Source organism: Aspergillus pseudodeflectus (assembly GCF_044049435.1).
Source record: "Aspergillus pseudodeflectus strain CBS 756.74 chromosome Unknown BJX68scaffold_12, whole genome shotgun sequence".
Taxonomy (NCBI): Eukaryota; Fungi; Ascomycota; class Eurotiomycetes; order Eurotiales; family Aspergillaceae; genus Aspergillus; species Aspergillus pseudodeflectus.
This window is the reverse complement of record NW_027263788.1, coordinates 660,855-686,855: the sequence shown is the minus strand read 5'-3', so window position 1 is coordinate 686,855 and position 26,001 is coordinate 660,855. Positions and strand designations below refer to the sequence as shown.

The 26,001-nt window shown below is 52.7% G+C and overlaps 12 protein-coding genes across 12 annotated transcripts; 9 read left to right on the top strand and 3 right to left on the bottom strand.

Annotated features, from left to right (window-relative positions):
• Nucleotides 1-281: 281 nt before the first annotated feature.
• On the top strand, nucleotides 282-1,849 carry BJX68DRAFT_264939 (Zn(II)2Cys6 transcription factor; the record flags this gene model as incomplete). The annotated part of the gene is made up of 3 exons (XM_071045094.1): nucleotides 282-349; nucleotides 401-1,459; nucleotides 1,522-1,849. The coding sequence occupies 3 exons, from the start codon at nucleotides 282-284 to the stop codon at nucleotides 1,847-1,849; spliced, it is 1,455 nt and encodes a 484-aa protein (XP_070901367.1).
• A 273-nt stretch (nucleotides 1,850-2,122) lies between these two features.
• On the top strand, nucleotides 2,123-2,906 carry BJX68DRAFT_40705 (uncharacterized protein). The gene has a single exon (XM_071049125.1). It carries the CDS (start codon nucleotides 2,224-2,226, stop codon nucleotides 2,722-2,724), a length of 501 nt encoding a protein of 166 aa, XP_070901366.1. The 5' UTR covers nucleotides 2,123-2,223; the 3' UTR covers nucleotides 2,725-2,906.
• Nucleotides 2,907-3,530: 624 nt separating this feature from the next.
• Nucleotides 3,531-4,049, top strand: BJX68DRAFT_40714 (uncharacterized protein). Its single transcript, XM_071049126.1, has one exon. The coding sequence runs from the start codon at nucleotides 3,697-3,699 to the stop codon at nucleotides 3,958-3,960; it is 264 nt and encodes an 87-aa protein (XP_070901365.1). The 5' UTR covers nucleotides 3,531-3,696; the 3' UTR covers nucleotides 3,961-4,049.
• A 135-nt stretch (nucleotides 4,050-4,184) lies between these two features.
• BJX68DRAFT_254126 (kinase domain protein) lies at nucleotides 4,185-5,744 on the bottom strand (the record flags this gene model as incomplete). Its single annotated transcript, XM_071042843.1, has 6 exons — nucleotides 4,185-4,363; nucleotides 4,438-4,585; nucleotides 4,677-4,958; nucleotides 5,032-5,350; nucleotides 5,410-5,558; nucleotides 5,703-5,744. 6 exons carry the CDS (start codon nucleotides 5,742-5,744, stop codon nucleotides 4,185-4,187), a joined length of 1,119 nt encoding a protein of 372 aa, XP_070901364.1.
• A 928-nt stretch (nucleotides 5,745-6,672) lies between these two features.
• Nucleotides 6,673-7,889, top strand: BJX68DRAFT_264937 (uncharacterized protein; the record flags this gene model as incomplete). The annotated part of the gene is made up of 4 exons (XM_071045093.1): nucleotides 6,673-6,958; nucleotides 7,014-7,236; nucleotides 7,306-7,465; nucleotides 7,533-7,889. The coding sequence occupies 4 exons, from the start codon at nucleotides 6,673-6,675 to the stop codon at nucleotides 7,887-7,889; spliced, it is 1,026 nt and encodes a 341-aa protein (XP_070901363.1).
• A 496-nt stretch (nucleotides 7,890-8,385) lies between these two features.
• BJX68DRAFT_40687 (NmrA/HSCARG family protein) lies at nucleotides 8,386-9,533 on the top strand. The gene has a single exon (XM_071049124.1). The coding sequence runs from the start codon at nucleotides 8,465-8,467 to the stop codon at nucleotides 9,413-9,415; it is 951 nt and encodes a 316-aa protein (XP_070901362.1). The 5' UTR covers nucleotides 8,386-8,464; the 3' UTR covers nucleotides 9,416-9,533.
• Nucleotides 9,534-9,651: 118 nt separating this feature from the next.
• Nucleotides 9,652-11,623, top strand: BJX68DRAFT_254124 (D-isomer specific 2-hydroxyacid dehydrogenase; the record flags this gene model as incomplete). The annotated part of the gene is made up of 2 exons (XM_071042842.1): nucleotides 9,652-10,623; nucleotides 11,072-11,623. The coding sequence occupies 2 exons, from the start codon at nucleotides 9,652-9,654 to the stop codon at nucleotides 11,621-11,623; spliced, it is 1,524 nt and encodes a 507-aa protein (XP_070901361.1).
• A 901-nt stretch (nucleotides 11,624-12,524) lies between these two features.
• BJX68DRAFT_264933 (Hydantoinase B/oxoprolinase-domain-containing protein) lies at nucleotides 12,525-16,382 on the bottom strand (the record flags this gene model as incomplete). Its single annotated transcript, XM_071045092.1, has 2 exons — nucleotides 12,525-16,297; nucleotides 16,349-16,382. The coding sequence occupies 2 exons, from the start codon at nucleotides 16,380-16,382 to the stop codon at nucleotides 12,525-12,527; spliced, it is 3,807 nt and encodes a 1,268-aa protein (XP_070901360.1).
• A 223-nt stretch (nucleotides 16,383-16,605) lies between these two features.
• Nucleotides 16,606-18,384, top strand: BJX68DRAFT_264932 (Zn(II)2Cys6 transcription factor; the record flags this gene model as incomplete). The annotated part of the gene is made up of 2 exons (XM_071045091.1): nucleotides 16,606-17,070; nucleotides 17,116-18,384. 2 exons carry the CDS (start codon nucleotides 16,606-16,608, stop codon nucleotides 18,382-18,384), a joined length of 1,734 nt encoding a protein of 577 aa, XP_070901359.1.
• Nucleotides 18,385-18,577: 193 nt separating this feature from the next.
• BJX68DRAFT_264931 (alpha/beta-hydrolase) lies at nucleotides 18,578-21,362 on the top strand (the record flags this gene model as incomplete). The annotated part of the gene is made up of 4 exons (XM_071045090.1): nucleotides 18,578-20,050; nucleotides 20,100-20,568; nucleotides 20,625-20,846; nucleotides 21,121-21,362. 4 exons carry the CDS (start codon nucleotides 18,578-18,580, stop codon nucleotides 21,360-21,362), a joined length of 2,406 nt encoding a protein of 801 aa, XP_070901358.1.
• A 476-nt stretch (nucleotides 21,363-21,838) lies between these two features.
• On the top strand, nucleotides 21,839-23,199 carry BJX68DRAFT_274638 (aquaporin-like protein; the record flags this gene model as incomplete). The annotated part of the gene is made up of 5 exons (XM_071047696.1): nucleotides 21,839-22,206; nucleotides 22,260-22,320; nucleotides 22,384-22,627; nucleotides 22,708-22,936; nucleotides 23,015-23,199. The coding sequence occupies exons 1-5, from the start codon at nucleotides 21,954-21,956 to the stop codon at nucleotides 23,197-23,199; spliced, it is 972 nt and encodes a 323-aa protein (XP_070901357.1). The 5' UTR covers nucleotides 21,839-21,953.
• A 1,876-nt stretch (nucleotides 23,200-25,075) lies between these two features.
• Nucleotides 25,076-25,829, bottom strand: BJX68DRAFT_264929 (bZIP transcription factor; the record flags this gene model as incomplete). The annotated part of the gene is made up of 2 exons (XM_071045089.1): nucleotides 25,076-25,483; nucleotides 25,539-25,829. The coding sequence occupies 2 exons, from the start codon at nucleotides 25,827-25,829 to the stop codon at nucleotides 25,076-25,078; spliced, it is 699 nt and encodes a 232-aa protein (XP_070901356.1).
• Nucleotides 25,830-26,001: the final 172 nt, after the last annotated feature.

The window sequence follows — 26,001 nt, the reverse complement described above, 5'->3', positions numbered from 1 at the left end:
CTATGCAGGTAGATGATTAACTCAGCTAATGACGATGACAATGGCATTGCTTCTGAATGCACTTCATAATGATTTGATATCTTAGGTAACGCCGACTGGCCCCCACTGATTGCCATAACCAATCGAGGGCAGCAGATCTACGAGGGCGTTCCGAGGCTAAGCCGCTAGAAGCAGGAGACTATCCGGGCCCCGCGCCCCGAGACTCCATTAATTTCGAGCCCAAGCTTCTCGTCTCTTCTTCGATCTCCCAGCACACCGATCACGTCGCTCTCTCCTGCACCATGACTGAGAAGCCACGCCCCTTGCGATTCGGCTCGACGAAAGTTCGCTCAGGATGTCTGGTCTGCAAGTACGCAGCCTCTATCTATTTTCAAGGGTTGATTAGTGACTAACGGCCCAGAGCCCGTCGAATAAAATGCGACGAGGCCCGCCCAGCGTGCCTAAAGTGCACGCGCTCAAAGCGACTCTGCGAATACGCCCAACCCTCCGCCGACAGCAACATGCGCATCGTCGTCTACACACCCAAAGCCTCCTTCGCGACGACAGGCGCCGAAAAACGCTCTCTTGACTTTTTCCTCGCGGCAATGCGCAGTCGGCTTCCGCTACATTTCACGCAGCCCGTATTACAGGCTGCGCACCGTGAGGATGTCCTTTCGCATGTTGTTATCGCGCTCGGTGCTATGCAGCAGGTCTACGAGTACGACGACTCCTCCGCGATCGGGTTGTGGAGTCCCATGACGCAGTTTGCGATGCAGCAGTACGGGAAGGCGTTACGGTTACTCCAGGACCGAGTGACGTTGAACGCACGCGGGACGGGGTCGACGAGTCCGGATATTATTCTCATCTCGTGTATATTCTTCGCGTGCTTTGAGTGCCTGCGCGGATCGGTGTCTTCTGCCATAATACACATGCGCTCGGGCTTGAATCTGTTGCGGGAGTACGAGAATGATCCGCGGACGGGCCTGCTTGTTCCGAGGCGAACAATGAGGTCGTTGTTCACGCGGCTGGATAATCAGCTCATTGAGATGAGGGGGAGTAGTATGAGTATGATGTCGCCGCACGATAGCTTCGAGGTGATTGCGGGCGATCCCACACCGGTGGATGACGTACACGATGCGTTGAACGGACTGTGGAATCACATCTTGCACGGGATGCTAGATGCGGCAAAGGCCGTTGCGCAGGGGGCGCCCTCGAGTCCGTTGATCGATACGTCGCAGATGGATGTCAAGGAGAATATGAAGCGGTTGCACAGCGCGTTTTTACAACGATCACCTGTGTCGGGATCAATAGCGGGAGAGGACTATGGTCAGGATCCGGATATCTTACAGATATGGTTCCTCCTCTCACCAATGCTCCTGACGGCACATACGTGGGATCCAGCCGATGCATGGGGCCCCCACAACGACAACTTTGCGCGAATAGTCTCGTTGGCCGAGGGCTATCTCGCCCGAACATTTCAGTAAGCCCCCTCTCCCTTACTACCGATGTCCAAGGCAAGGGTCAACAAGCTAATAACTGTAGAGCTCACCCAACCCGCAAACGAACCTTCACACTCTCCCTGGGAATCGTCCCACCCCTCTGTCTAACAGCCTCCCGTTCGCCTGACCCAACCGTACAACAAAAAGCTCTCCACCTCTTATCAATCTGTAACCGCCGCGAAGGGATCTGGGATTCGAGGCTTGCTGTAAGGGTTGCGCGGAAAACCGCGGAGCTTGACCAGGCGGTGCGCGATCAGCCGAGTGAGGAGCAGGCGGCGACGAGGTTGAAGAATCGGGCGGAGGTGTTTGATGGGGTTTGTGTTGATGAGGGGGACGCGGTAGAGGTGACGTCTATTCCTCCTCCGGCGTAAGCTGGCTGGTGAGCATTTTCTATTGAATATTAGCATATGCATAGCGGGAAATACACAGGCTTTTTGTTCTTTGGAAAACAGCTCAATGATCGGGATCTCGATCCCCGACGGCAAGTGACAACGTGGAGTTTGAAAGGCAGATTCTGCCTGGCTACCAGAATGTTGCCGCAGAGCTGGGCAGCGAATTTCTTTCCAATCTTGGAAGGCGCGATGCAGTGTTACCCATTGGTGAAGGTGATTGGATCTTGCCAAATTTCAGCCTCACCAGGCGCACCTCGCCCTCGTCTTCTCTCTTTTACCCCGCTCCCCTCGAAAATTCTCATCTTTCACTCCATCACCCACGGAGCTTTTATCAGTGACTTCAGGATCTTACGATGAAACGACGTCGACCATGTCCCACAAACTTCACAATCGGTTGGATCCGCCCCCTCGCACTCGAATACACCGCCGCAAAGCGCGTCCTCGATGAGGAATACGACGATTCCGACTCCGAATACACGACCGGTCGCATCCATAACCATGAAAATGTCGTCTGTTGCTCACCCGCTGGGGTAATGGGAACGAACCCCGCTGCGGCCGCCGCGACCCGAATGATCGCCGCATTCCCCTCCCTCAGTCCCTTCTTCTCGTCGGTATTGCGGACAGCGCCCCGAGTGACAAGTTTGACATACGGCTGGGTGACGTTATCGTCGGTCAGCCGGCCGGACAGTATGGAGGTGTCGTTCAATATGATTTTGGAAGACAGTCCCGGACGGATTTCAGCGATTTGGGTCGATGAATACGCCCTCCCACGCCTTATCGACCGCTGTCTCAAGATTCAACTCCAGCTTGGCCACCCGCGCTACCAAAGACCGTATGCGAGAGTTTCTTGTTGAGCGACCTTCACCTGACGCCGATGTCCTCTTCAAGTCTTCCTATGACCACGCCGGGGGAGACACCTGTGACGGCTGCCAAAAGGACATGGCCGTCCTTCGACCAGAACGTGACGATAATGCCGGCATATTCTTCAAACCATCAAATATGGACACACAAGGGACAAGATCAATACTCCGCTTGATGGCGTCCTGTGTTTCGAGATGGAAGCTGCCGGTGTCGTGAATCTGCTACCATGCCTCGTCGTTCATGGCATTTGTGATTACGCCGACTCGCACAAGGACAAATTTTCCAGCCGTTTGCTGCTTCAGCTGCCGCTGCCGCCACAAGAGAGATCTTAACATATCTCCCTTGCACATCTGCGGATGGTGGTTCTCGCACTGACGCAGAGTTGCGGCAAAAACAAGCCCTCGTTTCCAGTCGAGGAATGGCCGAGGCTTCATTTGGCGGGCAAACCCCCCTGTCACAGAGCAGCGGCAACTGTACCACCGAGTCCCTGGCCTTTGAGCAACTGGATAGTCGCCACAAAACTGTCAGGATGGCGCATTCAAAAACGTGCAGATGGATCCTCAGCTTGCCGGAGTGCAAGGACTGGCTCAACCCCGAGCTTTTCACGCAACATCACGGGTTTTGTGGATTAAAGGAAAGCCTGGTGCAGGCAACTCGACCCTTAAGGAATTTGCTTTCGCCCTAAGCTCCTAAGATTCCAAGCGCAACCGTGGTCTCTTTCTTTTTCGACGCGAGAGGTGACACGCTGGAGAAAACGGAGGTAGGAATGCCTCGAGCCCTCGTCTACCAGCTCCTTGACAAAATGCCAAATTTACAGAGCGTTTTCGATACGGTCTCCACGTCGACATCAGTGGGACTCGGTCAGGCCCCCAACTGGGACATTGAAACTTTGAAGGTATCTACTACAGACATGTGCTGAAGAGCTTGAACATGAAGCTCGCCCTGTTTTATGCTACATCGACGCCATGGATGAATGTGACGAGGAATATATACGCGACATACTCTCCTTCTTCGAGCAACTGGGTGAGCTGGCGGTATCAAAAGAACACCGATTGTTTGTATGCTTCTCAAGTCGCCACTACCCGCACGTTGCAATTAACCACAAGATCGACTTAGTGCTTGAGGGCCAAGAGGGCCACGACAACCATTCGCTCACCTCACTGCCCAGACGCCTTCTTATACCATACGCATTCCTACCACAAACAAAGCTGATGTCTGGTCCGTCTTGATAGCGCTCATGTACCATTCCCTATATCAAAATGCAGCTTCTCAAAATACCTAGCGCTTCATGACGATGCGTTCATACTCCTCACGTTTGTTGGAGCAGGAGATTCGACCATGCTATATGGGTGCGTCCCAGTCTTGGCGCCTAACAGGGCACATGATCCCCCGCTGCTTGCAGACGTATGGCTCCTGCACATGGCGCCGGCGTGATACTGCTCTTTGAAATCAATCACAGCAAGAATGGGTGCTCAAGTAGCTGCTTTGCCGTGTATCGTTCCTCGGGCATCCACTTGAGCATCGATCTTATAAACCCCAAGAATAACTCTTTCTCTTCGCCGCTGAGCCGCTTTTCTCGAGCCTCTAGTGAGCCATTCGGTATGGGTTCTTCGTTGTGAGCTCTCCACGCGCCTGCAGCACTAGTGGTTAGGATCAAAGATGTTCAGGGAGACGGGTGGAAAGGCTAACCGCTCGAGTCGAAACACTGCTCTGTCGTCTCGCTACGCCGCACGAATTCGCTCGGGGAGAACCGATCAGAGCTACCATCGAAGCCAAATGCTTAAATGCATCGTGCCGGCCTCGAGAATTGAAGATATCACCGAAAAGATGCTCTCCTTCGAAGAGATCCCAGATCTCAGGCCGGTCAGCAAGGAACTTCATCTGTCCGAGAATTGAAACAAATAGTGCGAGAACTTTCAAGCCCAGCAAGATTCCAGATATCCACGGGACATCCCCATGGCATCTCGAATATGACCTCTGGCGCCCGGTATATATGAGGTTGAACAAACGGGCCTGACTCGTGTATCTTGCCGATCCTTGCCTCGCCAAAATCGCATAGGATAGGAAGGCCGTAGCCCTTTCCAGCAATAGGTCGGCGGAATCTTCGGCTCGTGTAAATCGTACGTGACTGGTCTATCACTTTTCGAGGGCTGGGATCTTCGATCTCAGCTGTCGCAAAGTCGGTTAGCATGCTCGGATCTTCGACGCCGAGCATGATATTATCGGTCTTCAAGTCCATTCTCGTCAATCAACCCGCCTTGTCACATTGAAGAGTGGAGAAAGTTACGAGTATGAACAACCCCCGCCTCACAATGCAAAAAATCAAGAGCCAACAAAAGCCGCCGAACCGTCATCTTCACCAACGGTAGATCAAACGGCTTGGGATTCATCCTCATCATTTCATACAGGGTCATATGCATTGGCTGGAGCACGAGACACTGATGATTACAGCTTTGTACATGGAGATCGAAGGTGTCGTACAGTTCGCGAAGTAGACCCTGTCGTGGATGGCTAGATTCAATCTTTGACAGATGCTCGTAGATCTTGACCTCGCAGTCTGTTGCTGTGGGGTGATCTGGTAGTGATGTTGATACTTTGAGAGTTTTATACTTGTTTTCCCTGATTATCGCGGCTTAGCGTCTAGTGTGGTCCCTTTGGAGGAGCGGGAGGAGACGCACTGAAGATCCTGACATAGCCAATTGGTCGAGTATGCTCCGTATCCGAGTTTTCCTGCAACCTGGTATCTGTCTTGGTACACATCTCCGATTTTGACGGGGTAGTAGTGAGCTGGGTTGTAATGTGGCAATGTCTCCTCTTCAATCAGGGTCTCTAGGGGTATGAATTTCGGCGAATGGGAAAACTTTCTTGTAGCGAGGCCCAATTTGAGAATTCTAGGTGTTGGAGGTTGGAGATAGAGAAATATGATGCGCCTTGATGTCGATGGTGATGCCCTGGGGAGAAAGGGACAAACCGGTCTAGAAAGGGGGCTGGGAGGTGTCACATGATCAGGCATCTATATAGGCTCTCTTCGCAGGATATCGTAGGCGCTCTGCCCTAGAACAGGAATACATGTGGCTTTTCAGACTAGATTTTGAACTCTGCAAACCAGAGTAAAAGTCTGGAGGTAGACCCTCACAAAGTCGCTTCCCGTAATTATCCGTCTGGATAGAAGTTTGTTAGCGGGCCCTTAATGCGCGGTATAATATACTAAGCAGTCTCAAAATATTCGAAGGTGCCGTCAGCGTATTTTATACAGAGTACCATATAAAATGCAATCAGTCTTTAGCAACCTCGATGCAAAAGCCTCACGTGCCTTGGTTCCCTCCGCATACCGTATGTGCGAAGTAGATGCCAAAGGCCACCGTTGCCATATTAAAGGCTAGACTGAAAAGCTACAGTGGAAGTGTACTGTGATTCTGGACGTCCTGAAAGTAGCTCTTAGGGTATACAACAAGGTATATAGATTGACAGATTAGTTAGGAATATTAGAAGGATTTTGCAATTGCTGCTCTTGACATCGATATTGAAGGTTGAATCAATCCGCGGAGTAGTACGCGTTTGAACTGTATGCACAAGGCTGTACTAGTACGAGCAACTCTATGTTGCTTTAGAGGCTATAATAGATAGGTCTTCTTTCTGATTTATTTGTTCCTCTTGTCGTTGAACTGTTTGACTGAGCTATCAGTTGAGGGTGGCATTCTTTGTCTACGATGGTCTCTTTGTTGGCCACTTTAAGACGTCCTTTATTTTCCACCTTTTACCTGATCAGAGAAGATCTCAAACCTCAAACCCAACGATACTTGAGAAATCCTTTCGTTGTTTGACCCTGAAAACTCATTGTTCCCTGCTCCCAGTAGGTACCCTTCCCATCCCCCCAAATATAAACTCCTCCATCGCCAAGTGAAATGGATATTCCATATACAAAACGGGACCTGCACAATATGCCCCCCACTCGATACAACCTGCGCCCACGAATAGGAAAATGGCCATATAACATTTACAGACGGTTTGACCCTCGACCAAGGCCCGCCACGCCGAATAACGGTCGAGGTGAAATATTCTCTCGAGTCATCTCCAAATCACCGAAACGAGACACGCTACTGCTTTACCAGGAGCCGGAGAAATGGACACGAGAGCATCTACGCATCGCGAATGTCGAGCATGAAGTCGATGTACCGATTGAAAGGATTATAGATCCACGGTATATCCCGCCGGATGATAGTAAAAGTAAGTTACTTTATTGCTAAATTTTTTCAGACATCAAGATCTGACTAGAGACTAGAATTTCGAAAGATGGAAAAGTACTTCCGAAATCCTCCCTGGCTCGTCCCAGGCTCCGACAGGCCCGATAGATCAAAAGGCATCGATCCGACAATCCCATTCTTCAACTTCTTCACAGCCATCCAGTATGGCGCGAGCTGTGGAAGGCTCGACTCTGGAGGTGTCCATGATACTATTGATCTGATTGACGATATTGTGAAGGAGGTATTTCGTGATAGACGGATGTAAGTCTTTCTACTTTCCTACAACTCTTATAGGTATTTGCTAGGTTGTTCTCAGACTAACATTCCCAGACGCGTAAGACAGCACGACCACATCCCGCTCACAGCCTTCGGTCTCTGGCGGAAGGAGCGGTACGGACAGAGGGTTGACGCGACTATCTCGTGTGTCGGCTGCGATAGGACAGATGGGGTGCTTAGACTGGTATCTGGGATTCCGTTGGCTGTTATCACGGTAGGTTTCTTTCCAACTTCTCTGGCTTTCACCGGTGTCGCTGTGTCTAAGACTGTTATTTCGGCAGGCAAACCGTAAAAGAGGCGAGCTCGGTATGGCGCGGTATGAGATCCCGCAACTACTCCTTCAGCTAAACATGGTCTACAACTTCGACGCTACACGAGAAGAATACGATGCATTTCTCGTCAGTTTCGACGAACCCTTTCGGTATACATTCATCCGCGCGGTTGCATCAGCGGACTATATCCGGTCTATTCGAGGTAACGAGCCGGCAAAAGGCGCGTTGAAAGTCCTGCGGTCGAGACGATATGATATTGCGGGCATGGATTGGGTTGCGCGGAAGGAGTTTCTGAGAAATATGATTGGGCTCTGCAGGTATTTGGTTAGTCGGCCTGAGTATAAGTTTCCGGTGCATGAGATTTAGAGCACGGGTATGGACTGGCAATTTGCAGTGAGATAGGTTCTCAGCCAATCGTGAGGGTATTTGAATCTAGACGGACTTTGCCAGATATATCCAAATTATTCTAGCAGAATGAACTTGCCTACTCCGTAGATGAAGTAAGCGTGTTTAGCCAGTCATTTGGACTCGGCGATGATTTCCACCACTGCGGCGGAACAGGATACCAATATCGGTTCGGACAGACATTCGGACGAACCTTGGAAGAAGTTCACCGGAAATAGAGCTTAATCCTGGTTGAGGCTGAAGAGTCAGGACCGAAGACCCAGCTCCCCCGGCCTAGGGCAAGATCAGAGATTGTACAGTAGCAAATTGGGGCCAGGCCGACACTACGCTTATCTCCGGCCGGATCTAAGGTCGGTGTCCGTCACGACCGTTCGGAATTAGTCTGCACAAGTCCAGGTGTATCCAATCAAGGTCTCAGGATATCTAGTATATAAATCAATATTATGCGACAAGGATAGAGGTATTGACATCAACACTGATCTCGAAGCAAGCAAAGCTTTCACCATAGAGAACAGCTACGTTTCTGAATCTTAACAATGTCTTCTCCGTCCAAACTCGTCGTCTTCGGCGCGACCGGCCAGCAAGGCTCCTCGATCCTCACCACCGTCCTCAGTCACCCGGAGCTCTCAAAGAAGTACTCCCTCCGCGGCATAACCCGCAATGCGTCGGGCCCAAAAGCCATCGCACTCGCAGAGAAGGGCATCGAAATCGTCGAAGCGAACCTCGACGATCCCTCCTCGCTCCCCCGCGCAGTCGAAAACGCACACACCGTCGTCCTGATCACCGAAACCCGCTACGAGAAGGACCTCAAGGAAGGTGAATTCCGACAGGCCAAGGCCGTTGCAGACGCAGCTGTTGCTGCTGGTGTGGAGTTTATCATCTTCAGCACGTCCGTGCACTGCGCGCGGCTCTGGGATAATGGGCCCGTTGATCAATTCGATGTCAAAGCTGAGATTGAAGAGTATATCCGCGGTCTACCGCTGAAGAGCGCGTTCATTGCGCCGGGGATGTTCATGTCGAATTTCACGACTATCATGGTGCCCCGGAGGCAGGATGATGGGAGTTACCTTGTTGTCGGGGTGAATGACCCGGAGACGAAGATCCCGCTTGTTGAGACCGCTGTGGACACGGGGCTCTATGCTGTTCCGCTCCTGAAGGATCCCGAGGGCATGAATGGGAAGGTCATGTATGCGGCTACGAAGCTTTATACGTTCAATGAGATAGTGGAGGTTATTTCGAGGGTGTCCGGGGAGATGGTGAGGTACCAGGCCCTTCCCAAGGAGGTATTTGTGGGATTCATGAAGGAGGAAATGGGCGCGAGGATGGTAGCGATGATGAGCTTTATTGATGAGCCGGGGTATTATGGGCCTGGAACCGCGGAGAAGGTCAGGGAGACGGTGGGGTTGGTGGAGGGGAAGTTGACGACCTTTGAGGAGTTTGCGGGGAGATACTTGACCGATCTTGAGGCGATTGGGGGTGGACATTAGTTAAATGACCTGTATTCAGAGAGTCAGCTGCATATAGATGTGCAATTTCATGATCGTCAGTTGAATGAAGGCGCAATTCTCACCTTGATGGAGTCATCGAGTCCCGAGAGCGACCGCCGTGGGGCAGAAGTTTTACCCCGCCAGAAGACGTAAATGCGTCCTGAGCCCCTCTTACTTTCCGAACTCACCACCTCCTCAAAGACTCGCGGTATCCCAATCAATATATAACCAGCAAAATGTCCAAGCCCAGGTTCGCCATCCTCGACGACTACCAGGGCATTGCAGCCCCGCATTTCGCCCACGTAGAAGACCGCGTCGAGATTGCGCACTTTCCCGAAACGCTCGACCCGCGCGATGATGCTCAACGCGACGCATTAATTGAGCGACTGCGCCCATTCGACGTAATCCTCGCCATGCGCGAACGCACGCCCTTCACCCGCGAAACGCTCGCCCAGCTCCCGAACCTCAAACTGCTTCTCACAACAGGCACGCGAAACCTCTCCCTCGACATCGCCTATTGCGCCGAACGCGGCATCCCCGTCGCAGGTACCGCGCGCCGACCGGTTGGGACGCCGTCAACAGTGCAACATACCTGGGCGCTCATCCTCGCCCTTGCGCGACACGTACCACGCGACGACGCGGCGCTGAAAGCCGGTGCGTACTGGCAGGGATCGCTGGGTGTGAGTCTTGCGGGAAAGACGCTGGGGATTGTTGGGTTAGGGAAACTCGGTTCTTCGGTCGCCAAGATTGCGATCGAGGCATTTTCGATGAAGGTCATTGCGTGGTCAGCGAATCTGACGCAGGAGAAGGCCGATCAGGCTGCTGAGGGGTTGGGACTGGCAAAGGGGAGTTTTGTCGCGGTGAGTGAGAAACTAGACTTTTTCGCGCGGGCGGATGTGGTTAGCTTGCATAATGTTCTTTCGGAGAGGAGTCGTGGCGTTGTCGGAAAGGAGGAGTTGAGTGCTATGAAGACGACGGGGTTGTTGGTTAATACGTCGCGGGGCCCGTTGATCAACGAAGAGGCGTTATTAGAAGTGTTGAACGCTGGAGGCATTCAGGGCGCTGCGATCGATGTTTTTGATCCCGAGCCGCTTCCTCTTGACTCTCGATGGAGAACCACAGCGTGGGGTCGGGACGGGCGGAGTGAGGTCATTTTGTCGCCGCATATGGGATACGGCGATGAGCAGATCCACGGGTGGTATGACGAGGTCGCGGAGAATCTGGAGAGGTGGTTGAAGGGGGAAGAATTAAAGACGCTCCTGTAGTCTACGTTGCCAGGAAGAATAGATGGTGCCATAGAAGGCAACCGAGTACCGATGCAGGTGATTTTCAGGCACCGTACCGTGCGATCTGCACGACATGCCATGTGAGCTGGTCTAGTACCTCGGATAGATGGAAGGAGATCAGCCGTCAAGTTTGAGGCTATTTCCGGCGAAGCGTCAATAAGAACGGTCCATTCAGTACGGCAGCGCATTCAACAGGGCAATTGGCAGGCCCACCGGGTTCGGCCATCCTTGGAACAGCCCAAGTTCCGAGGTTCAGGGTTCAGAAGTCCAGACAAAGAACGTCATATAAACAACGATTCCCCGAGACTTTCCAGCACTATCCTTCTCTTATTTATAATTTCTTTTTTGCGTCAGATACTCAAACCACAAGCTTCACTCACCAGATTCCATCAAAATGGCCCCCATCGCCGTCCAAGAACCCACCTCAACCCCTACACCTCTCTACCCCCCAGCAACCCACCCAGGCCTCATCCGCGTCTCCCGCAGCACCAAAGCCTTCGCCAGCGGGGCCTACTCCGAAGTCTCGCTGCCCGCAGGCTCCCTCTTCGCCAAAATCACTACCGCAACGCCCGGAACAAAAGCATATACCTCCGTGCAAACCGGCCGCGACACCCACATCGAGCTCAACTCCGACCTCGTCTTCTGCAACCACTCCTGCACCCCGTCGCTAAACTTTGACATGCACAAGATGGAGGTCCGCGTCGTTGACGAGCGCCCGCTAAGCGCTGGCGATGCGCTGACCTTTTTCTACCCCAGCTCCGAGTGGGAGATGGACCAGGCGTTCCAGTGCAACTGTGGCTCTGGGGATAAATGCAAGGGCCTCATTAAGGGGGCCAAGGGGATGAGCAGGAAGGATTTGGAGGGGTACTGGCTTAATCCGCATATCGAGGAGTTGTTGAGCGAGAGGGATGCGGCGAACTAGGCGTCGCGCCGCATCGCCGCGTCATTGAGCTGAGCTGCAGCTATTTCTGAGCTAGAGAGTGTGGGGGTGCGGGGTAGAATAGAGGGGTCAAGACTCAACACAATTTCGGATAGAGGGATTTAGAAAACTTGTATATAGCATGATGGTTGCATGAGTGGTGTACATACGGTAGCGTGGGGGAGGCTTGATTTCAACAATTCAGAGCAGTATAGAAGAATTGACGAGGAAAGGAGCGCAGGGTCGCTCTTTCCGGTTTTGTTTGCGCGCATTTTTCTCCCGGCTTCCCCCGCTTCCTCCTAACAACCACCCTCTCCGCAGTCAACACATCCTCGAATCAGTGTCTCGTCACGATTTATCATGTTTTCAGTTTTATTCGGTCAATTGGTTTTCTTTCGCCGTCGGAGAGCTGGATTCGCTTCAATTGCGGCAACGGACAATTGCGAAGACGCGTCCGGAGATCCGACGCGTTCTGAGGCGGGGTGTTAGGATGTTGAAAGCCATTGGAAAGCTCCAGGGACTGCAAACGATCCAGCCTCAAGCTAGCGTTGAGACGGCGAAAAGGATCTATTCCTCTTACAGGTCGGTATTACATTCGCGGGCAGGCGGAATAATCAGCCAGGCGCGTCCGATCTCGGAGGTGGACGTGGGATGATTTGTATGATCGCTAACGCATGTTATACTTACAGGTACGATCAAGAGATGGGGAACACACAACTTTGTCCACAGGGGCACAGCCCTGCCTTGGCCGAGGATCTTCGATGATATGCGGCTCAATTGGGTGTACTACGCCGAAGGTACCCGTGTTGCACAAAGGGACACCAGTCCGAAGAGTTCGTCGCTGGGATATCGGTATGAACTTGGTAGCACAGAATTTACGGGGCATACTTGACTATTCACATCATCAGCGCCCCCAGCCTCCACCTCCTGGACTGTTCACCTCCATCAATTCTCCGGCGTCTAGCCTCAGCTCGGCCTTCCCTCCCAGCGAGATCTGCTCATGCCCGGTCTTGTCCTCATTCCACCGATATACATAATTCTTCCCTACACTTCCGTCCTCTCCTCCCTCCTGTCCATAGGGTGCATACACCCTCCTATCACTCAAGATACTGAACCGCATTGGGATCCTTGCCTCAATCAGCCGGGTCGCTCCATCACCGCCGCGGAATTTTCCTGCGCCTCCACTCCCATAGCGGACAGAATGTTGTCGAACTATGACGGGCGTCCTCTTCTCAACAACCTCCGCATCTGTGATCTTCGTGTTCGTAGAGTGGCATTGTATGGCACTCTCTCCGTCCCAGGTTGGACCAGCTCCACAACCTCCACCTACGGTTTCGCCGTAGTTCCAGCCAGGTTTGATTAAGCCTGTTGCTGGATCCTTACCTCCGAGACCCCAACCGAAACTATTCGCGCAGCCCGAAAAAGCGGCACAAACGCCAAAGGCGCGGAGGATGGTGTCAATGATCCGCTGACTAGCCAGCGTGCTCCCGCAGATGGCAACAGCAGCAGTGGGATTCAACACAGATCCCTTGGGAACGCGAATGTCAATTGGAGCGAGACAACCGTCGTTGAGTGGAATATCCATGTCAATCAGGCAACGCGTGGTATATATTACTGCGGAGTGGGTGACGGAAATCGGACAGTTGTAATTGCTCCACGTTTGCGGCCCGGTACCAGCAAAATCCCACACTGCACTGCCTGTTTTCGGGTCAATGGTGATTGTGACCTGGATCCGAGTACCATCATCAAAGTAGTCGAATGCAGTTAGGGGCTCCGGGTTGGTCGCGCTGATCTTCTTGAAGAATTCTCTCACAGCGATTTCAGCATTTGACTGGATGCCAAGCATATGGCGATGGACGACTGGGAGTGAGAACTCCTCGCACAGGTTTTGCAAGAGGAGAATTCCCCGCTGGTTTGATGAGATTTGCGCTTTGATGTCAGAGATGTTGTCGTTCAGACGGCGCGTCGGGCTACAACCTGGAAGGTTTCCGGCAACGAGGAAGGCATCGCGAACATCCGATTCTAAGAAGACTCCATCTGAGACGATCTTCATAGATCTTACATTCAGTCCCTCCTCCCAAAGCTCCTTCGAGTCTGGCATCATCGCCGAGATGCCTTTTCCGCCAATGTCGGTATGGTGACCACGAGCGGCCACATAGAATGCGAGGGTCTTGCCGTCGTGTGTAAAAACAGGGCTGATAATAGTCAGGTCGGGAAGGTGAGTACCACCGCATTCAGGATGGTTGGTGAGCAGCACATCTCCTGGGCGGAGTTTGCCCTCCCACAGTCGGTGCTGATACTGAATGGCAAACTGCATGCTTCCGAGATGAATGGGAATGTGTGGAGCATTTGCTACGAGCTTGCCATCTGGTGAGAAGATCGCGCAGGAAAAGTCGAGGCGCTCCTTGATACTAGTGGAGATGGATGTGCGTTGCAGAGTATTGCCCATTTGTTCAGCAATGGACATGAAGCGGTGCGAGAAGATTGACAGTTGGATTGGACTAAGTTCCTGCGTTGCGAGATCAGACGACAAGATCTGTTTAGCCTCACGCCTTTCGAGGACCATGTGCTCAGGAAGAATGTACGCCTGCCATTGTGGCTCGACGAAGATGGTCTGGGTGGCGTCGATGATCAGGGCCGGGCCATCAATTACCGCAGATGATAAAGATTCCAAGTTATATACCGGGACTTCTTTCCAGGTGGATTCGACAAAAACTTTGGACTGTGACTGAGGAGCAGCACTCTGAGGGTTCTGTTTGAGCTGCTGCAGAGCGGGGAAGGGTGAGCAGGCAACTGCGCCTAGAGCACTCGTAGCGCCTGTACCACGGACTTTAAGCAAGTCTACAATCACGGGTCGCTCCAGGGTAAACGCGAACTCGCGCTTGTGTGTCGTGCGAAAGGCTTCTCCGTAGTTCTCGCCTGGAGGTTTCGCTATAACCAGGCTGGTGTCAGTGCCTTGATACCTCAAGCTCAGTGACTCTTCGAAACGTATGGATTCGACAGTTGCCCCTTGGTCTAGTAAGTTGGCCTTGACTCTTTCCTTCAATGCAGCTAACCGAGAGTTGATACTAGCGAGCGCCGACAGCTCAAAGGCGCCAACGTATGGTTCAACCGATTCCGACTGCAGCTCGGTTTTTGAGATTCCTACGGCGGAAAGAATAGACGAGTATTTGTGAATCAAAATGCGCTTTATCCCTAGCCGATGAGCAATAGAGCATGCGTGCTGGCCTCCTGCACCACCAAAGCTGACAAGGTTATGCCGTTCTGGATGGAAGCCTCGTGCCTCGGTGGCATTCCGGATCGGACGACTCATGGTCTCGTTGGCCACATCAAGGAATCCCAAAGCAACTTCCTCAGTCGTCAGAGTCTGGCCAGTCTGCGAATTGATTTCCTCCGTGATTCTCTTGAATTTCTCTGCAGTGACTTCATAATCAAGCGGCTGGTCCGCGTTCGGTCCGAAGATTGAGGGAAATGACGAGAGCAGTAATCTTCCTAGAAGGAGGTTCGCATCGGTTACGGTCAAAGGCCCGCCTTTTCGATAGCAGGCCGGTCCTGGGTGTGAGCCCGCGCTCTCCGGCCCTACCACAAACAGGCCATTCCGAGCAGCCAAGACCGAGCCACCTCCGGCAGCAACCGTGGCAATGTTCAACATGGGAATGGTGATAATCCGTCCTGCAATGAGCGTTTGGCTCAGATAGTCGTAGGTGCCGTCGTGCCGTGAGACATCTGTGCTGGTACCGCCCATATCGAACCCAATCACCGGTGTGCCGTCTTCATCATCGTAGCACGTTTTCGCGATACCGACGACGCCACCGGCTGGTCCACTAAGAAGTGCTTCGTTTCCTCTAAACTTCGCGGCTGACCTTAATCCTCCATCGGAGCACATGAAGTCAACTCTCTGCGGGAGAGTGGAGAAACCAGCTTCAAAATCGGCAATGTACTGCTGTACAATTGGATATAGGAACGCCTCCGAGCAGACGGAGTTGCTGCGGTCGAGGTACTTGATAACGGGGCAGATCTCAGACGAAGTAGTCACGTAGCGAAAGCCGATTTCGCGTGCGATCCCAGCCACCTGTTGCTCGTGATTAGGAAACAGATATGAGTGCATCAAGGCAATTGCAATAGACGTGTATCCTTCTGATTTCAGTTCGAGAAGCGACTCTCGCACGGCTGCAACATCCAATGGCTTGAGAATACGGACGATTTCACCACTTTTTGTTCGAACCAAGTTCGGGTCTACAATTTGCGCTGTCTTGTCGAGAGGAGCCGGATTGAGATCGTAATCTTCAACTGTCAGCCGCTCATCGACTTCAACGACCTTCTCATGCAGCGGCTGCGCCTTGCGAACCTTGAGCTCGAAAAGTTTCGGTCTGGTCTGGTCACCGATTCGACACACATCTTTGAACCCTTTTGTCGCCAAGAAAGCGAACTTCTCTCCTCTGCCTTGCAGCAGCGCATTTGTCGCTATGGTAGTGCCGATACGGCAAGAAGCGATTCGTGAAGCGTCAAGTTTTTCGCCTTTTGGGAAAGAACGACCTTCAATGGCCTCCAACGCGCGTCGGATGGCCTCCGTGGGCGCATCACGGTAGTTTGCTGGATCTTCAGATAAGAGCTTGAAGACGCGATCTGGCTGGCCAGTGACTTGCACGAGCACATCGCAGAAAGTCCCACCCCGGTCTTGCTAAGAGAATTAGCGTTGGAGTCAGTGATAATATTCGGAAAGCGTACCAATCGATATGTTGATGTCGGGAGATATGGCCATAGCGATCGCACAGTGCAGGCTTTTCTCAGGCTACTCAGACCCATGTCCTTCATTTATATACTCTCAGCCAAATCAAACCTGGATCCTTGAACCTACCATGTGGGTCAACACACCAAGCCGGAATGACACCATCGCAGAACGCGATTGCATGCTGATAAAACGCGAATAAATAGCTTCGCTTCCCAGGCCCACTTGGAGAACTTTCCCCCTCAACATCGGCGAAATGCCGCCAAAAATCGCCAAAAAGGAACGCAACTTTGCAACTCATCGCTTTCGCCTCCAACGCTCATCGCCATCTGAGTCGCCTTCCGTGCCAAAGAATCCAGGGGCGCGTCCCGTGTGTGATCGATGCCGACGGTTGAAAAAACGATGTGATAGGAAGGTTCCTGATTGCGCGAACTGCGTCCATGCCGGTCGGAATTGCTCGTACGAGGCATTGCAGGCACGAGTTCAGCAGTTGATCAACGGTCTGGAGCAGAAGGATGCAAATGCGAATGAGTACACTGCGAACTGGAGTATACTGGAAAGCCCAATCAATGCACCACCGCCGGTAGAAGTACCAGATCCGACCGTGCTGGTTGATGCCTTCTTTCACCATGTGTACAGGGCTTATCCGTTCATCGACGAAGATCGCGTCCGACGGGCTGCTTTCTCTTGCGTGCCCAACTGTCGTGATACCGAATCAACGGTGAGTAGGGCTCTCATATTACTATAGGCGTGGCTAATCAAGCAGATTTTGTACATGATCATGGCCATCGGTTACACCAGCCTTGAGCGATCCGGCAAAGCGCCAGCTGGCATTCAATCAGGGTTTGAGATCCCATACGCAGACATTATGCAGCGATGTATCATGCAAGAGAGCATAGACTCAATTCAAATACTTGTACTGCTTGCCTTGTACTCACTATTTGACCCGATCGGCCCTTCGACCTGGTCGATAGTGGGAATCATCACCAGGCAAGCCCTGGCTCAGGGCCTGACTCGACCAACCGTTGAGGACAACCTACCACCAAAAACGGTTGAACTCCGTCGGCGACTCTTCTGGAGCGTCTTTGGCCTGGACCGGATGATGGCTGTGTCTGTCGGCGAGTCTCCCGGCCTCGTGGTTGAAGAAATGGGAGTTCCGTTCCCCGCGATCACAGTGGTGGAATTCGCCTCGCCGAAGCGCGCAGAACACGCAAGCATGCTGCAAGTCAGTCGTCATGTCATCGAACTGCGGCAACTCGAGTCAAAGCTCCTGTCTACGGTCCATCTGCAGCCACGGATTGCCGTTAGCAGCCTGACTCAGGCTGACCGCAGTACCATCACGACGCGATTGCGCTCCGAGATCGAGAACTGGTATAGCCATGGATGTCTGATCACGAAACCCGAGCCAGATAATGTGCGCCTCCATGATACCATGGGATGGCTGAATGCGCGGTACTATCATCTGCTCCTGCTGCTCTATTATCCGTGCCAGTTCAACGCTAGTACACCAGCTCATAGTGCAGCGCGCGTAAGTACGTTGCTAGAGCTTGTAAGAAAGTTTGTGCAGTACAATCGCGTGCTTCTCAGTCACCAGCAGCTGCCGTTGAATCGAGTCACCCTCGATCGCCTGGTTCCCGCATGCCTTGTCATGTTTTACTGCTTCGTGCGCGACGAGAGTAGCACTGCCTTGACAGCCAGGAACGAGATCCGTGCTGTTATTGACATCTTGGAAAGCTTCTCTGAGAAGTGGACGCATGCGCGGCGTCTTGCAGGTATCATGATCGAGTTTGCTGAGTTTGTTGCTAGCCATGAAGTTTATACTGCGGAAGTCCAGCAGCAAGAATGGTTACGATCACTGCGAGGAGAGCTGGTATCCCTGGCAGGTGAGACGCTAGGGAAAGCCACGTGCTATCAAGATCTCATTGACGGGGAGGAAAGCGTCACATATTCCCGCGTGGAGGAGGAGTCTCCAAGATCTGGACTGTCCTTTGTTCCGGTCGAGGATGCTAGTGCGATTGTGTGCTCTTATCTTTGAATTCGACATGAGCGCCAAACAAGTGTTGCTATGTGGGAAACCGCCACCGTCGGCCCCACTACGTTGAGCTTCCGAATCGGGGAATTTACGACGGAAACCCTGGCTTTCTGCTGCAAACCCCGGATTGCGCAATCTACTCCGTTACTCCAATATAAAATCATGTCTCGTCACTCGACTGAGAGCAACAAAAATCATGGCTTCCGTCAACGACACCACGGGCAAAGACCCTGCGACGGTCGCCAAACCCTCGTCTGATTCCTCGTCCACCGAGCAAACAACCCGCCGCCGCTTCTTCCAATGGCATGAGCCGGGCACCAGCAAGGCCGAGAAATGGCTCATCTTCAAACTTGATTGGTTCCTCCTCAGTTTCAGCTGTCTATGCTTCTTCGTGAAGCAGCTCGATCAGAACAACGTCACGAATGCGTACGCCTCTGGTCTGGCGGCGGATCTGGGCTTCGGCCCGGGCAACGAACTCAGCTGGATGAACACCTATTTCAACGCCGCCGTGATTATCGGTGGTCCATTCTCGAATCTTATCTTGACTGTCGTCCGGCCCCGGTTTTGGCTGCCGTTCTGCCTTTTCACGTGGTCGTTCTTCGTCCTCTTCTTGTACAAGTGCACCAGCGCGCACCAGTTTTATGCTCTGCGCTTCTGTATAGGTCTGTTTGAGTCCGCGGCATGGCCAGGCGTCCAGTACGTGCTGGGCTGTTGGTACACGAAATCTGAGATTGCCCGACGGAGTGGTCTCTTCGTCATGTCTGGTGTTTTGGGCCAGATGTTTTCCGGGTACCTCCAGTCAGCTCTATACAGCGGAATGGAGGGCAGAGGCGGAATGCCTGCTTATCGCTGGCTTTTTATCTTCGATTTTATTATAGCGGTTCCGGTTGCTATCTATGGTCTTGTATTTTATCCGGATACGCCGGAGACTACAACAGCCTTTTACCTCAATGAGTGGGAACGGAAACGGGCGATCGAACGCATGGAGCAAGACGGCCGCGCACCCAAGATGAAGTTCGACTGGACTATCATTCGCCGGATCCTGGGAGCCTGGCAGCTCTATGTTTTTGCCATTGCATACAGTCTTTGGACGCTTACGTGTGGATCGTATGTGATGCAGTACTTTACGCTTTGGCTGAAGGCAACCGGAGACTACTCGATTCCGCAGATCAACAGCATTCCGACATCGCTGGGAGCGGTCAACTTTGTTTTTATGATGTCGACGGGGTACGCCATCGATATGCTTGGGCCGAAACGGCGAGGCGCCGTCTGCGCGGCCGTTGGCTGTCTCTTGATATTCTGCTACGCGGTCATGGTAGTGTGGGACGTTCCGGACAGACTGAAGATGGCAGCATTTATCCTTGCGGGCTGTTACGGCTGCTATACACCAATTCTTGCTGGATGGTGCAACTCGGTGTGCGGAGGGGATCAGCAGCTCAGGGCGTTCGTGCTGGCGTTCATGGTCTCGCTCGGACAGGCGGTGGTCATTCCGTTTCAGCAGCTGCAGTTTCCGAGTGGGCAGGCGCCTGAGTTCAAGGAGACACACGGGTGGCCGAGTGGACTGGCGTTTGTGATTGCATTGACGATTTTCACCGGAGTTGGCATCGATGCATCGCAGAGGATTGCTGAACGATGGAACAAGCGAGGGACTGAAAACAGCGATGTAGAGGTATAATGATCAAATATAGTAATTTCCCTCGGAGACAAACCGCTTCTAGAACGAACTTCGAAGAAACTATAAATTGGCCGCTCCCTCCGCGCCAAACCTCAGCTGCAACCACATCTGCGACAAAATGGTCTCGTACATCACCATCAACAACGCAACCCTCGCCTACCGTCTCGCCGGCCCTGATGATCCAGGCACACCTTTAATAATCACCCTCCACGGTGGCCGCGGCTTCGGCGACCACACCTCCGACTCCCAGGCCTTCTCGCCCCTCAGCCAAGATCGCTACCGCATCTTATCCTTCGACTACCGCGGCCACGGCCTCAGTTCACGAACAGGACCCTACACATTCGCCCAACTAGTTGACGACATTGAAGCACTCCGTGTCCACTTTTCAAGTGATAAACCCATAGTCCTCATCGCAGGAAGTTTCGGCGGCTTCCTCGCGCAGCAATACGCCATCACATACCCGCAGAATGTCTCACACTTGATACTCAGGGGCACAGCGCCCTCACATCACCGTATATCCTCCCCTCTTCCATACGAGCTCAAGTCCTTGACTAAAACCCGAGAATAGACGAATCCGAGGCCCTCTCAACCCTATCCAAGCGCCTACACCGCGCCCCAGGTATGAGCATCGCCATGCTCCGCGACAAAATCTTCGGCTCATTCATCGACGATACCGAGTTCCGGCTCGTCATGCATGCTGCGGCGCCGCTGTACGTCGACGCTGCAAACTTTGATGCGGATAGCGCGTTGGAGAGGGCGAGGGCGATGGTTTTGAATGCGGTCGCGCATAGTGAGTTGTTTCCGTTTTCGCCGAAAATGGCTGGGAAGGGGGGTCGTTCCTTCAACATCTTCGTGAATCAAGGTTGAATAAGGAAGGAGCGTGATCAGAGTCCTGAGACCTGAGTCGTTCCTTCCACTTTTTTTCTTGCCGCGGGATGGTTACGGATAGGGAAGGAACGATCCGGATCGGAGCCCTGAGGCCCAGGTCGCTCCTTCCCTTTCGGAGAAAGAAAGGACACTCAACCAAGCAAGGAATGGGCGACCAGCTAACTTATCATTCATAGATGACCTATACTCCGAAAGCGAGAAATACTTCGACTACCGGTCCTCTCTTGACAAAATCACCGCAAAGACACTCGTCATCGTAGGAGCAGAGGACTGGATCTGCCCGCCGAAGCAGTCGGAGATTATTGCTGGGGTTGTGCCCGGTGCGAAGCTGATTGTTCTTCCGGGAGCGGGGCATAGTGTGCATCTGGAGAAGAATGCGGAGGTTTTGGGGGTTATAAGGGGGTTTTTGGGTGCGTGAGGGGGATGGATTGGATGAGAAGTTGGGGCGGGGAGTTGTAGATGATAGATGATCTCTTAGACAAACATGGAATCAGGAGCTTGTCATTGTTGGCTAATAGGGCAAGTCATACACTTACCTGAGTTTGAAATCCTTGTTGGTTCGAGCTGATCGTGCAGCATTTTCCATGATAGCGGGATATAAGCGCGGGAATCGCCAAAACCGACATTTAGCCCTAGGTCGACACAACAGTTGAAATAAAGTTGACCCCCTGATAGCGAACGCCAATCAAAAGTAGGGTTGGGCCTTCTGGAGATCATCCATTGCTATCCTCACTAATCAGTTTCTGGGTGAGACTGCCACGGCTGATGCTCACGGTTAGTTACGGAATGCTTCTTAAGCATGACTAAGGCCTTTATAACCAGCACCCACCCGCCATATAGGGGTTCTCGCACCCCAGATTTCCGTTGGGATGCTCGAGTCTTGTGATCGTTCTAAGCAATATCAGAAAGTGTCTATGAGCACCTGGATTTGTCGTGACCGCCTATAGACCGACTCGGCCTCTTACCCCAGTCTCCATACCAAACCATCCACCACTCGCGACAGCCGAACATGTTTTCAAAGAACCCCCACGCCAGCCTCTGGCGCACAGCCGGAGACCATCTCCCGGCAAACAACGCCGTCCCCTTTGCCGGGCGCGTCGGCGCAAACCAAGAATTCACCCTGGGCAAGAACAGCTGCGCGCGCGCAGAGATCCTGCAGAAATTCCCGGATGCCGCGCCGTGGATTCCTGTGCGCGATGCGCTGTCCATGAGGGGGATTCTGCAGATTGAGCTGTGGAAGGCGGCTGTTGTGGAGGCCATTGGTTTGTACCTCCAGAGGTTGAGATATTCGAGGGGGAATGCTGATGGGTGTTAGCGAGTTGTTTGCTTGTCTATTTGACGTGCTTTATAGCCGTGGGATTAGGGCAAATGGGCGCGTACGTACCCACTCCCCTTTCTCCTCTTCTCACCCTTGTAGGAATATAAGCTAACGAGATCAGTTTATTCGACTCCGGCCCCCTGGTCCCGGGACTGATCGGCATGCTCTCCGCCCTATTAACCCTCCCTCTATTCATCTACTCCGCAGGCCCAGTCTCCGGCGCGCACATCAACCCCATCATCACCATTGCAACCTTCTTCAGCCGCCTCTGCTCGCTCCCCAGAGCAATCCTGTACATTTCTTTTCAGACCTTTGGGGGTGCAGTCGCCGGGTGGCTCTTGCGAGCAAGTTTTGACACGAGATCGGTGCGTTCCCAACCGCAAGCCTATGTCATACAACCACGATAGATCGAAAGAAAGATGAAAAAACAGCTAACAAAAACCAGTTCATCGTTCCCGGCTGCTACATCGACACCTCAATGGTCTCGCTCGCAAGCGCCTTCACAATCGAAACAACGACCGACTTCGCCATGGTCTTCCTCGCCTTTGGAGTCGGTCTCGACCCGCGCCAGCGCGACGTCTTTGGCCCAGCTCTGGGCCCCATCTTTGTCGGTCTCATCGTCGGCGGGTGCTCGTTCCTTACGGGGATCTCAAGGGACGGGTATACGGGGTTTTGTACGTGCCGCTTCCCAAAGCTCTCCGTATTTCTTTTCTTGTATACATTGGCTGATTGTGACCTGTTGTAACCGATAGCCGGAAACCCCGCCCGCTGCTTCGGCGCAATGGTCGGGTCGCACTTCTCCTCCTACCACTGGATCCACTGGATCGGCCCGCTGACGGCGTCGATGTTGCACGGGGTGCTGTATTTCCTCGTGCCGCCGTATTCGAGGGAGGATGTGAGGAAGGCGCGGCATGGGGATGATGAGGATGAGTCTTGATCTAGGGTTCGAAGCGTTGGCTCTGGTTATGAGGATTGGAAGAAAATGTTGGCTCTGCGGCAGAGATAATACTATAGATTCTTAATGCATTTTATTTATGATGGGATATCCGAGGCAGACTTACTAGGATCTCGATACTAGCCGGTAGGTTAAAACCTTCAACGTCTGTCAACCATGATTTGAGACAATGGGATACGGATAGCGTACAAGCCGAAACTCCATTAGGGTTACCTGTCAAGGTGATATTCAGCCAGTATAGACCTCGCAAGCATTACATCGGCCTCATCAGGGATTCTAGCCCGACAGCCAGGACGTATGGTATGTTGGCTCAGAGCTCAAGCTTTGAGGTGCAGTCTACTCGATAGAGAATGGAGCTGTGGCGGCGATGGGGTAATTTACAGTTTCTATACTATATTTAAGCGCCCTCGGGTCAGGGTAGGGCATGTATGCATGCCACTGCGTCGGGACAATCTAAGCATTTCGGAGATATAGTTGACGCCACAGAGTTCATAGCGATCTAGTCCTGATTTATTGTAGGAAAATGCGGAACCATAGCTCTGCGCATTATGACAGGCCAAGGCGACGCATGTACTACCTCCGATCACGGTATCTAGATGAGATTTCACTGAAGCGATAAAGCATCACTGGCTCTTCAAGGCACGCTCTCTATGGCCTGTGCATAATGCACCAAGAATTTGGAGTTGGAATAAGGTTGCTGTCTAGAGTACAGTTGATGTGAGGATCGACAGGATATGGAGTACTAGATAAATAGTGATACTATCTGCGAGGTATTTGGGCCGATTAGGGGCATGGTACTCTGTATCCATATAGTGGTCCGCTAGTTGCTTAGAGAGATGCCTGTGATATGTGTTCGCTTTGGCCGCAAGATCTACATATACCATGTTCTTTATATGAACACCTGTATTGAATGGCACGAGAGTATTATGGGCCCCACGGCAATGGCCTCTTGATCCTGACAACAGCAGTCAAAACACAACCGATGTATTAGGGAGCTGACTCCATAAACATTTTGAAGATTTATCAGTTATTAATCTTTCATCGGGCAAGATGATCTAACGAGATAATCAATGCTCCATCAGAAAGCAGTAATATATCTTATACTGTTTCGAAGAGGGGAGACGATATCAGAACCATGAGTCGAGCATGTAGGGTCGTTCTCCGCAGGCTAGTCCGCTCCACTGCCCTAGTTCTACTCAAGTCACATGCGAACAACCACCAATCCAATACACATCCATCCAAAGATTCCAAACGCTGGTAATCCTCAGCCGCACCGCAGCCCAACCCTTCAAGTTCTGCCCTACATCAACTAAGCTGACGAACCACCTCCCCAACACCCAACCAGAGGCTTTTTAAAGCCTCTCTGCACAGTCATCTTGGTCAGTCATCCAGACGCATGACAAACCAGCTCTGTCAGCACCAACATTCCCGCCCTTCCGCTTGCGCGTGGTGATTGGGGGCCGCCGCGGCGGTCTAACCCGCTAGCCTCCATCTGGTTTCGTCCCAAGACTCCGAGGTCCAAATTCCGGGCTCGTGCTCGGGGGCCAAGCTTCGGTCGGGGAATGGCCGAGTAGCCAACCACTAGATCGGGCTGCAGCCTGCAACGGTTGAACGGTTGAAACCGACTTGCTTGTCCAGGATGTGAATGGAAGCAGAGCAAATGTTCTTGCAATTTACACCGCGCTGGAATGAGCAGATTATTTTTTGAGCTAGAATCCTTGGCAATTTCGTCATACCAATTTACTCCGCCATTCATACCATACATAGCCTCTATATTACCCATAAACGCAAGAGACCGAAAGAGGCAGGTGTAGAAAAAAAAAATCTGAACACAGTTCCACGGCGGCAGACTCTGAGGTCACCCCCCATCCGGCGAAATCTGCAACTCCTCAAACAACGACAGCAGCGTCTGCATGGTAATCAGCAGCCGCGAATACTCGATCCCCCTCCGCCAACACGTATCCGAGCAGCTCTTCGCAATCGTCGTGAGCTGGTCATTCGCCATTTCGTCCTGGCGCACGAGATCGGACATTAGGCTGAGCAGCTTGCGGCGCCATTTGCGGAGGACGTCGACTTCGCGGGTGAGGCGGATCTGTTCCGTTTCGAGGGTGTGGTTTTTGGTTCGGAATGTGGTGAGGAGGGTGGCGAGCTCGTCGTGCTTGTGCTGGAGGTCTTCGAGGCGCGTGAGGAGGGCGGTCTTTTGTTGTTCTTTGCGTTCGCGGAAGCGCCGCTGCGCTTGGCGGTTTTGCGTGCGGCGGTTTTTGTTCTGCTTTTTTAGTATCTTTTTTCCCCCCTCTCTTTGAGTGGGGGAGGTGAAGTACCTTGGGGTTTACCATGCACTCGTCGTCGGGGTGCTCGTCTGCTTCTGCCGAGGCGGATTGCGAGTCTCGCACGCGGAGACCAGACATCTGAGGAGAGGAGGTTGAGGTCGAAGAGGAGGAAGAAAACAGAATGTCTTCTGCTCCGGGCGCTCGAATGGTAGGAGAGACGGATGAGAGGAGGGGTAGGTCCCCGATGAGATGGACAGTACTGTCATCCCAGTGCGCATGGCGCTGGGCGCTATCTCCATCGACGGGGTCGAGCGTGAGGTCACCGACGTAAAAGGGAGACATGTTGTGAGTCGGCGGGCAGTACATTCTAGATTGGTTTGGTCTGGAGATAAAAGGTAGATCCGAGCCGTCCGGCGTGCAAGGTCGACGGACGCTCTCGCCCTTTATATATTCGAAGTTCGGAAACCCCTTCTCCAACAATTGCAGGAGCTAACTCTTTCAAGGAGGGGGTTGC

Excerpts from the sequence above, each read along its gene's own strand:
- BJX68DRAFT_40714 (XM_071049126.1), top strand. The coding sequence starts at position 3,697 with ATGGATGAATGTGACGAGGAATATATACGCGACATACTCTCCTTCTTC.
- BJX68DRAFT_40687 (XM_071049124.1), top strand. The coding sequence starts at position 8,465 with ATGTCTTCTCCGTCCAAACTCGTCGTCTTCGGCGCGACCGGCCAGCAA.
- BJX68DRAFT_40705 (XM_071049125.1), top strand. The coding sequence starts at position 2,224 with ATGAAACGACGTCGACCATGTCCCACAAACTTCACAATCGGTTGGATC.